The sequence below is a fragment of the Lolium rigidum genome, chromosome 3, assembly GCF_022539505.1.
Source record: "Lolium rigidum isolate FL_2022 chromosome 3, APGP_CSIRO_Lrig_0.1, whole genome shotgun sequence".
NCBI classification, from domain to species: Eukaryota; Viridiplantae; Streptophyta; class Magnoliopsida; order Poales; family Poaceae; genus Lolium; species Lolium rigidum.
In genome coordinates, this window is record NC_061510.1 from 391,232,542 (window position 1) to 391,243,128 (window position 10,587).

The following is a 10,587-nucleotide window of genomic DNA, read 5'->3' on the forward strand; positions in this document are numbered from 1 at the left end:
TCACTGACAAGCATTTTGGTTTTGGCAACAGAGCTTGCGGGAGCAGGATTAGACTCTTTCTTCTCTGACTCTGGAATTGCTATGACTGCACCAGCTGAAGGATGTTGGGCGGCATGCGTGTTACCATCCAACTTTGATTCTCCTTGTACATTCTCTTTACTGGTAGTATTGCTTGGTCTTGCTTCGACTACATCTGCCGTTATTTTACTTGAATCCTTGGTTTCCACTTGAGAATGAATCGTACCAACATCCTCATGATTAGGACCTTGCAACTCTGTGTCTTTGTGTACCTTTGGTTTCCTTGGAGCAGCTCTCTTGCTTTTTTTTGGACTGGGTAATATTGATTTCTGTGGCATAGAATTGTGGTTCCTTGATGTCGTTGGGTCAGTTCGACTCGTGGCTAGGTTCCTAACTAGCATCTGCAAGGAAGCTTCAAAACCATGGCACGCATACTCAACTGCTTCTGTAAATCTCCTTTTGTCCTACAAAAAGAAGATAATTGGAAAGAAATGAGATGTAGTGTAGGAGAAGAAAAATTAAAATTGTTTTTCCAAAAAAAGGATGTAATGATAGTGGTCAGCATTTAAAATGTGCAAAAGCATAGAAACAAAAACGATTGCACGACTTACTTCCTGTGTAACGTTTTGTGGAGCATTCTTTTCAATGAACTTGGTTATTTTGCGAGGGTCTGAGAATAGAATGCTTTGTGACATCTGAACATATTCATCTTCTTCTGATTGCCCATTGTCATTAGCGGTATTGTTGTTTTCATACCCTCGCGCTGGTGCATCGGATGGGCCGCTTGTTATGCTTTTTGCAACTTCGGAATCCGACATGGAACCATCATTACCACAGCTTTCATTCATCTCCGGATCGTATGCAACATTCACATTCTCATTATCACTTCCATCCGTTATTGTCCTGTCATCCGATGCATCTTGTACTTCGAGAATTCTTGCTTTAGCTGCAATTATATTGAGAAAAAACATAAGGATATAAAAATAAGGTTGTTTCTAAAAAAGACATGAGTGTGAAATGCAATGTAACATTTCGGCAGTAATGGAGTTTATGAAAAAACAAACACCAAAAGCACCTAAAATGAAGAGGGAAAAAACTCACCGGTAATGCACCGAATGAGCCATTTTCTTTCATGTCTTGCTTTATAGCTTTTCTAACCATTTCATTTGTCCATACTCGACACTCTAGTACCTTCGTGGTTTACATCCAAATCCCGCAACCGTAATGAGTCGAGATATTTTACTCGTCATAAAAAAAGAGAAGAAAAAGAAGACCATGGATGTAAGTAAAAAGCGTTTCCTTTGTAGAATCATGTTGAGAAGAGACGATGCCATGGGTAAAAGTTATATTTAAAAAACATATGAATAAATTGGAGAAGGAAGAGGTACCATGAGGTACAAGCATGCATGGACCGACTTGTTCCTTGTCCGCATCTACACTCAATGATTTACAAAGGATCATTATAACAAACTTGCACATGTTGAGCCGCTTTGCTTCTTTAATATTTACCAATGAAGGATATACTCTCGGGCCGACGCGGATTCCGGTTGTTGGAGCCGAACAGAGCACATTGCAAAAGTTATGAAAAGCCTCGAAATTCATCGTTAGCGGGTCTCATTGCGAGTGAGCTTTGTTTCTAATGAGGTAAGGGTCGGCTGTTTCCTCCCGAGTAGCGATAGTTGCTCCTTCATGAAAGCGCTTGCGTCTCGATCTCGAGCAAAAATGACATCAATATCTCCAAATGGAACACCGATAACTTGTTGAACGGACTCTTCCGTCACCGGTATTGCGCCACGTCCCGGGAACACTAATGTGCAAGACGCTGGATCAAAGCTTTCCATTAGAAACCGGCACAGATCGGGATGCAACTTAGAACACTTAATATCCAAGCAGACCGCCATAGTCATTGCTCCTTATCAACAGACTGTTGTTCCTCCGTAATGTTTGGGTATAACCTGACCATCCTCATAGGTGAAGCCCTCTGAAACAATTTCTTACTTTTTGTCTACATAACAAAGCAAAAGAAGTAGTTGAAAACAATCAGAGGATGTATTTTTCACTATGACAGTTACAGAAAATACAAATGAAAAAAGAGCAAAAAAAGCACTAGACTAGGATGTTACAAAAAGTGACTAACCATATTATCTTGGTGCTGTTCATTACCAGCCCCTGGAGATTCTTGTTTTACACATTGAATGCCTGGTCTAGCTTCATGCACATTTTCCTCTTGCTTGACATGGAATTGGACTCGGTGACATGGAATGCTTCAGTGTAAGCTTATGGCGCATCTGGTTGTACTTTGAATATCTTCTGACAGACTTGTTTTTTTTGTTACTACTAGATCTTGTCATTGTACCTGTAACAAAAAATCTGCATTAAAGAAGAAGTTACAATTTATTTGAAAAATGTAACCTGCATAAGACATTTCCCCATGAAAAAAAGTGAACCCTTAAAATTTCAGAGTAATAGAAATTGAGATGGAATACATTACAGAAAAGAGTTATATACTCTCTCTAAAAAGAAACGAACAATCCACACATATATATTAAAAATTACAGACCATAAATGTCGTTCATAGGAACTAATACAAAAATGAGAATGAAGGTTCAACATAATAAAAAAGTACTTATTACATTTCCATGTTCAGAAGTACATTGCAACATAGGTAAAAAAACACAGGTGGAAATGTGACAAACATAGATTTGGGAACATCCTCCCAAAAATCTAGTTATGAAATTCCAAAAAAAAAAAAACAATCACTCGAAGCCTCTCCCCCCCCCCCCCGGTACAGCCTGATCGTATTTCCTTCCCTAGATGGACTAGACAACACGTTCCCATGCATCATCAATTGAAGCCCTGAAATATATTGGCATGAAAGACGCGTCAAGGGCAGCAATCCTTTTGTTGACATATGCTACTCGATAGAACTTGATCATCATGTGTCCACCCACGTAGAAGTGATGGATAGATGTGTAATGAGCTTCAAATGTGGTCCTATACTTCATGTACATTGTTCCATCTTGGTCAACAAGCAAACTTGTGGTTTGGGAGGTTGGCAACTCGTATGGCATACAGGAAATCCCTAGGGCGTCCGAAATACTTGATTTCCACTCTGAGCAGAGAATCTGAAGGGCCTTCTTGTACACCAAGGATGTCCATTGTGGTGGCGGACAACGTGGGGTAGTAATGCAAGTCCATGTCTTCGATTGGAGTCCCAAACCCTCTAGGGTAGTGCATAATAGAATTGCCTTCATGGCATGCAAGGAAATGCTCAACAGTGCATGAGTAAACATCGTCTTCATCATAAGGTAACATGCTGATGGTTTCGAGGTTGATGCATTTGATCAACGTGTCATTAAACTTGAAGGTGCCCCTTGTGTAATCTAGGTTTAGTGCATCAACTGGGTTTGTGCACCTAACAATCAGTTGAGCATGCCGTGTGCTGTTTACGACATAATTGATAGGAGAAGTAGTCAAAGCTTTGACTGTGTGGAGTGCATGGAAAATTGCCTCAGGTGATGAAGAGAAACGGACACAAACCAAGAGGACACCAATTACTGGGCCAGGCTGCAGACTAAGGTAATCCATAACTAAACGAGAAACCATGGGGTTCCTAGATTCTTCGTTGTTGTCCATAGCTCTATTTTCTGTCTAAGAAAATTAGTTAGTTTTACTGTGAAAAAACAAAAAACAACTAATCTGAATATACGAAGGAAAAAAAGATAGCTCAAAATCTATTATTGCATATAGCATATATGTAAGCTGCATGTTCCATTTTGTGTCCTACACATTATGATGTTACATGCACCAAAAAAACTCAAGCGTAGAAAAAGAGATGGTAGAGAGTCGGAGCTACAAGGTCGACGTGATGCAATAAACACTGCATGTAAAAGATGATAAAAATCTATAGTTACATCAGGAAGTTGTACACAGATTCAGTTACATGCACCTAGCAAAAAAAAAAAAATAGAAAAAAATCCCTTTCCCCCATATCTGTAGCTGCTGTACATGATTCAGTAATATACTGACCAGATTCAGTTACATGCATCTTAGCAAAAAAATATGTTACAAGCACTTACACAGCTACAGCTGCTGGCAACGAACACAAACATATCATTTTCCAGTTACATGCCCCCCAGGTATAGCTATCATGTGACATGCAGTAATGCAGATACTTATATCATGGTTTGTGTGACCTAGTTACATGGTTTGTGGACCATGTGCTACATGCTTTATGCCACCTGAAAACAACCGATAACCATTTTTTCAGGGACTAAAACTAGACTTAGCATTTGATTTTGATAACCATGTGCTACACTGTTACATTTTCATTCCCACATACATAGCACTGCATGCAAAAAACATGGGTGCATGTAACCACTACATAGGAAAAAATATCAATACAAATTAGGATGTAACACTGTTTGCATAAAAAAAGGATCCACACACATCAGCTATGAGCTTGACCATGGATATGTTGCTACAACTAAAATCAGCAGTTGCGGAGGGGAGATCCTCGAAAAATAACTTAGATCCGTGAATGCTTCAACAGATCCTAACATATGCTGAACGAAAATCACCATCAACTTACCAGGAAACAGCTCGGGCGCCAAAGTAGATGTAGCAGCAAAACAGAGCAAAGCCGAAAAATCCCCCCGAATCCCTCGCCGGATCATACGAAGGATGTAACCACGGAGACAAACCCGGATGCGGGGTGCTGCGCTCGAGGGAGGAGAGGGCGCAAACCATACCTCACCGTCGACGAGCGATGAAGACCTTCCCCCGCCGAGCGGACGGAAATGCAGATCCGACGACGAAATCAGCCGCCAGCCGACATGGTGTACACCCGCCGCGGCCAGGATCTCCTACTCTACGGCGAGAATCGCGGGGGAGCGGCGGCGATTTGGCGAAGCTCCGGGAGAGATTTGGGCGAAGAGCGGAGGCGAAATGGATGAAGCCGACGGCACGAGTCCCGAAATTTGAACCGCCTGGGAAATTACTACGCGCACCAAAAGAAAAACGGCGGACGTTACGACCAGGTGGTGGCCCCCCGCGCGGGACGGCGCGCGATCGTCCGATCTCATCCAACGGCGCGGACGCGTGACCTCGGCGTAGGACCAGAACGAAGTCGACTAAGAGATAGAATTTGCGTTGTTTAAAAGTTAATATAATGAGTCTCATCCTCTGCTCGTGCCAGCATATCCATGCCACGATATCCTTTTTCACCAATACTTCATCTTTCTCTCTTTTGAGAGCACTTCCAAGGTGATTTTGAACATGTGACACAACAGCATGCATCAATATCATCAAAACATTAATTCTGGCAATTGTGTGTATGTATGGTTTAGGTTATTAATATCATGAATTGCTTGATAATTATTACTCCTTCCTTCCCAAATTTGTTGGAGCAGATTTGCCATTTTGTAATTGCACAAATGTGCAAACACAAGGACTGAAGGGCCTCCATATCTTAACATTGAAATGTTAAGATGGTAAACTATTTAACATTTTTAATCTTTATATTCCCTTGGCATCAGCTGGTAAGGCAAATCAGAGGTCATGCCATGCGTCCCAAATTCCCAATCTACTACCTCTGTTCCAAAAATATATGCCTTTTTAGAAAGATAGAACAGAAGTAATAGCTACTACTCGCGTAGAAGGCAAAACAGATAGAATCACAGAAGGGCGACTCCAAATGATAATATCTAAAGGGTTCAAATAAACGAAGACTGGCTCAAATAAGTTCGAGACAAGCTACACCAAGTACATACAAAATGGAAACACCCACGCATGGATAAGGAACTGTGAGCATCTTTGCGCAACCAGAAAGCTGCCATGTGATTCAGGTTCATCAACCAAATGTGGCGACCAAGAACTCCTTGTAAATACTCATGAACTTGGCCACGAAAGCTGCACAAAAAGTAGCAAAAAAGTGGGTGCACACTAGTCAGGTATCAGCATCCGCATACAACTATACAAGTAATCCTCTTGGGTACCCTAGCCTCTACCAAAATAGAATGCAGGGATATCTTGTGGAATGTTTCGTCAAGGTATGCCCAGGTTTAAGGCCTCTTTGATTCAAGAATTTTCATAAGAATTATGGAAGATCATAACTTCTAGAAGAAAAAAATCCTATGTTGTTTTGTCCGATTTGTAGGGTTGTATTCGATGGAATTTCTATTTCAAAGGAATTTTTCCAGGAACTCATATCTCATGGGACAAATCCGATGTCGCAATCAAATGCAAATGGTAACAGTACATTCTAATCGTAAAATTTTCATACGGTGCAGTCAAATCATACGGTAAGAAGACATTACATTGTACTGAGAATTTCCTATTCATGCATGTTAAGGATCTAGTGGATCAGGGAGGCCTTATATGAGGAAGACAGCAAAGTATAGCTAGGTCCAGTAATACCGATGATAACCAGAGTACCAAGTCAAATTGTCTAGAGTACAGCATGCACACACTAAACCGACATGACAATGTTATGCACAACACAAGTCAGTTCATTAAAAGGGTATGAGATGTACCTTCCAGATGAAAAATGGCCTTGGACCCAAGGCGCATCTTGTGTTCCTAAAAAAGACATGAACTCAGAGCTTAATAAGTAAGATTTATAGCAGGTATGGAAGTAAATGAGGAAGAAACGGCAAACTAAGGCCATACAATTAGTGCTAAGTGAAATCAGCTGAGATGGAACATTTAAAATCTAGTGTGCGACTACTTAAAAAAGAGAGCAAATGGAACTGAATTGCCAGTGTCAAATGGCAGAAATGTTAGCATAATATTACTTACATAATGCGCAGCCCAGCGACAAACTTCATGTTTCAGATCTGCATCTAACTTCTTCATTAACTCAGTCAACAACTTCTGCAATAGTCAAAAACAAGTTAACTTACACCGACATTAAAATACATGTAAATATAAAGTTAAAAGCAGTGACAGAAGCATCTTATCACCTTCAAAATGCTTTCAGGTGGGATACAATTTACAAGTAACTCGTAGAATTTCTGGCGCACAGAGTATAGCCTGAAATATTGATTTACAGCTCAAAGTCAAACCAAAGAAAACCCATAGAATCTCCCTTGTGTCTCACTATGCGACACAGTAAAAAAAACAAATATGTGGTTAAGGATTAATGTGTCTATAGGATGGGGAAAATCGCTGATCTAATTTGCATACTGTTTGCCACAAGGGATATAAAATTCTTAGCATATGCATCACCACTCTTAGATATTAAAATAAAAAAGGTGCAACTCCAGACAAAATATAGCAAATTTGTCACAAAATACAGTTATTGTTTGGAGAATCACATACTGCAACAAGATATAGTCAAGGATTCATTGCATCTTGTCAGTTAAACATTGTTGCAACCCCTTACATTCAAATAATTGATGTGTGCTGCACTTGCAGCAAGCATATAAGAAAATCAATGTAAAACTAATGCAATACTGCATAAGAAAATAGTTCCTTCAGTCTTCCTAATTGAAGATGAAGAATGAAAAACAAAGCGTATACGGGAAATAGAAAGAGAAATGGCTCAACAGAAGTTGGGAAGAAACATGACAAACCTTTTAGGGCTTTGTTCACTCAAGATATCAGTCGCAATTTCAGACACATACTGCTCCCAGTCAAGAGGAGGTGGCACTTGATTCGGTGAAAACGGATATCTGTAATCCAGAGGCAGAAAATTTTCAGAAAAACAAACAAATGTAAATACTGAAGGGCGTAAAGAATGGATGCATTATGCATTTTAAAACAGGGATATGGCAAACCAGTAATAATATAACTGCAGTAACAATTAAAGGTAGAATTCACGCTTACTGTTGGACTTTGCATGTCTCAAAAAATAATATTGCTCGCCTCAAGTTGCGGTTTGACTGAGCTGCTATCCGAGCAGCAAATCCAAATGGAAGTTGCAGGTTTTCTTTCTTCCCAATGAACTCCAGAACTTGTACAATCTGCAAATGAGCGAGTTTTAGGAATGATGTATGGTGCAAAGTTCTTTGATTAGGCATATGGTACTGAGGATTGGAGAATAGCTAGAACTTCACTACAATTTTCGTTTACTGTGAACATGGTCCCAACCAATTGATATAAGCATAGAATCAAACCCCAGACAGAGTAGTTCAAATAACCCCTAGTGTTAAGATGCAAATCATGGCACTTAATAGGAAGATATAAAGTTCAAATTAGATAAATGAAGTAGTTGGCAAAAACAGAAGCAAACACAAAAACATGCAAATTCTTAAAACCTTATTAGACATAATATTACCACCCACCAAGTCAAGCCAATGATGTACTACAACTAGTGGCACTAAAAGATGGCACATCAGACATCAAATATCCACACTAACCTGATCTTCACTAGGTGCATTCACTCGCACATTCAGGCAACGGGATCTTACAGCTTCTGTCACCTTTGAGGAGCTATTACAGCATAATATCAGCCTACAAGATGCACTGTACTTCTCCATTGTCCTACGGAGAGAATGCTGTGCTTCTCGTGAGAGCTTATCAACTTCATTTAGGACAAGCACTGCAAGTTTACACAAACTACGTCAAGTTTATGTTGAAAGAAGAATTTGTTAAATAAAGCAAGGCATTTGGCCTGAACAAGTGGTATGCTCAGTTTCAATAGAACCCTCTATTTACGCTCTTATTAGTACGTACAGTGATGGAAAAAAGCATCCTCTATTTAGCAGATGTACAGGCATTGTTTAAGACAACTGCATGCTATGTAGAGACGAGTCTTTGTTTCATGATTCATTAACAATAATGTCAGGGGGGGGGCGAAAGTTTTGACAGTGTTGAGGGCGTTGATCTCTGGTCGTGCGGACGACAAGGTTGCCCTCAAAATGCTGGTGGGAGGCCGTGACACGCCACCGCGACGCCGGCAACTAGCATTTTGAGGGCAACCTTGCCCTCGGAGGTTTGGTTTTTTCATCGATGTTGGAGCGTCCCGTGTCTGCTCCTCCCATAGCAGTCATGGTGATTTCTCTCGGACGGTGGTGGGAGGCCGTCTTGTGTTGGTGGAGTGTGTTTTGAGCTTGGTCCTTGGTGTTCTCGGGTTATGAGTGGGCTTGGCCCCGTGGTGTTGTGGGCATAGAACATGGTGTTTGCATTGTTGTTGTATGGTTTTAGCCCGGTTTTCCGTTAATTAACTCAGCAATTTCTTCTTAATTAATGGATAAGGCAAAGCTTTTGCCTTGTTAAAAAAAACAATACGTCAGGGGAGAGAATTTAGCAGCACTTTCTTTGCAAGACAACGAAGAACCTACTGGAGCATAACAACATAATCAGAGTGTCCAAGAAGTCAAGAAAGGAAAAGTGCCAACCTTTGAATGCTCTCTTGCCCTTTGCATCAATTGGCCTGCTCTTGGCCATCTCTTTTATGACCTCCTGAACAACATATCTGTCCTGAAACCCCGCATCGCTAGGGTTCATTTCTACGTGGTGGGAGCTCGACAACATCGCCAGCTCCAGATCAAATGTCCTCGTCCCAGTCTGTAGACAGGAACCAGAACCTCAAACTCAAAAACGAGTTTACACAAAATATCTAAATTGGCCAGTTAGATAATCACAGAGCATTCAGCTATCAAGTTAAACAGAAATGCTACCACTTGCCCACACAAAATATCTAAAATGGGATGTTGTCCTATCAGGGTGCCTCGTTGATGTGTTCAACAAAAGCACAAAATGAAAAAAAAGGAAGATTCATTATCTACACTGCACGTTTACTCACAACTGAAACACTTATTTTGCATACTACTACTCTATGACAATTCTCCAATGGCATATTGCAAGTTGCAAAGGTAACCATGATAGGAAAGAACAGGGAAAAAAGAGGGACCATGACTCACATCTATCTTCCAGGTCTTGTTCTCCATCTTCACCTGCAAAGAAACGTCAAGGCACAGAAAAATGTCACCAACAAAATCCACCCCTCCACGGGCCAAATAATAAGATAAAATAGAGATCTCCGTAAATCTATGAAGCACAAAATGCACTACCTTCTCGGCACCGGCGCCGAACATCTGCTTGATGAGCGCCATGATTAGGGTTTTCTTGCCGGACCCCGGCGGCCCGTAGAAGAGCAGGTGCGGGCAGTCCTGCTCCGCCACCTGGACCAAACAAACACCGCTGGAACAGATCAGCACAAGGAGGCGGGCGAAACCCTAGAAGACTCATCTGAGGGTGAAAGGGTCGGGGGTACTTACGAACTTCTTGAGGTTCTGCGCCACCTGCTCATGGACGATGACCTTGTCTAGGGTTTTCGGCCGGTGCTTGTCCACCCACAGCATCTTGGTCTTGCCGCGCCGCCGGGAGAGGGGGAGATTGGGGATTGGATTTGGGGGAGAAGGGAGGGGAATGGAGGAGAGTGGCGGGAACTCGGAGTGATTGGGGGATTGGGGGCGGACTCTCGCGCCAGGGCAGCGGAGGAGGGTTATGAGGTTTTTGCCGAGCGGTAGGCGCTTATCTGTCGCCCAACCCTACTGCCTTCTGCCCAAATATGTGGATCCTACTCTTTGCTTTCGATTTGAAAAAAAAACTCTTGGTTTCTGG

The 10,587-nt window shown here is 41.5% G+C and overlaps 1 protein-coding gene across 1 annotated transcript; it reads right to left on the reverse strand.

The window, feature by feature from the left end:
* Window positions 1–5,631: 5,631 nt before the first annotated feature.
* Window positions 5,632–10,374, reverse strand: LOC124700790 (replication factor C subunit 5-like). Its single transcript, XM_047232861.1, has 11 exons — window positions 10,242–10,374; window positions 10,035–10,145; window positions 9,885–9,917; window positions 9,360–9,528; window positions 8,379–8,560; window positions 7,846–7,982; window positions 7,593–7,691; window positions 6,981–7,050; window positions 6,817–6,891; window positions 6,552–6,597; window positions 5,632–5,928 (listed from the first exon to the last, which is right to left on the reverse strand). Exons 1-11 carry the CDS (start codon window positions 10,323–10,325, stop codon window positions 5,870–5,872), a joined length of 1,065 nt encoding a protein of 354 aa, XP_047088817.1. The 5' UTR covers window positions 10,326–10,374; the 3' UTR covers window positions 5,632–5,869.
* Window positions 10,375–10,587: the final 213 nt, after the last annotated feature.

Coding starts and splice junctions, on each gene's coding strand:
- LOC124700790 (XM_047232861.1), bottom strand. CDS start 10,325: ATGCTGTGGGTGGACAAGCACCGGCCGAAAACCCTAGACAAGGTCATC. Junction 7,692..7,845: donor GAGACATGCAAAGTCCAACA/GTAAGCGTGAAT, acceptor TCTGGATTACAG/ATATCCGTTTTCACCGAATC. Junction 5,929..6,551: donor GGCCATTTTTCATCTGGAAG/GTACATCTCATA, acceptor CTTTTTGTGCAG/CTTTCGTGGCCAAGTTCATG.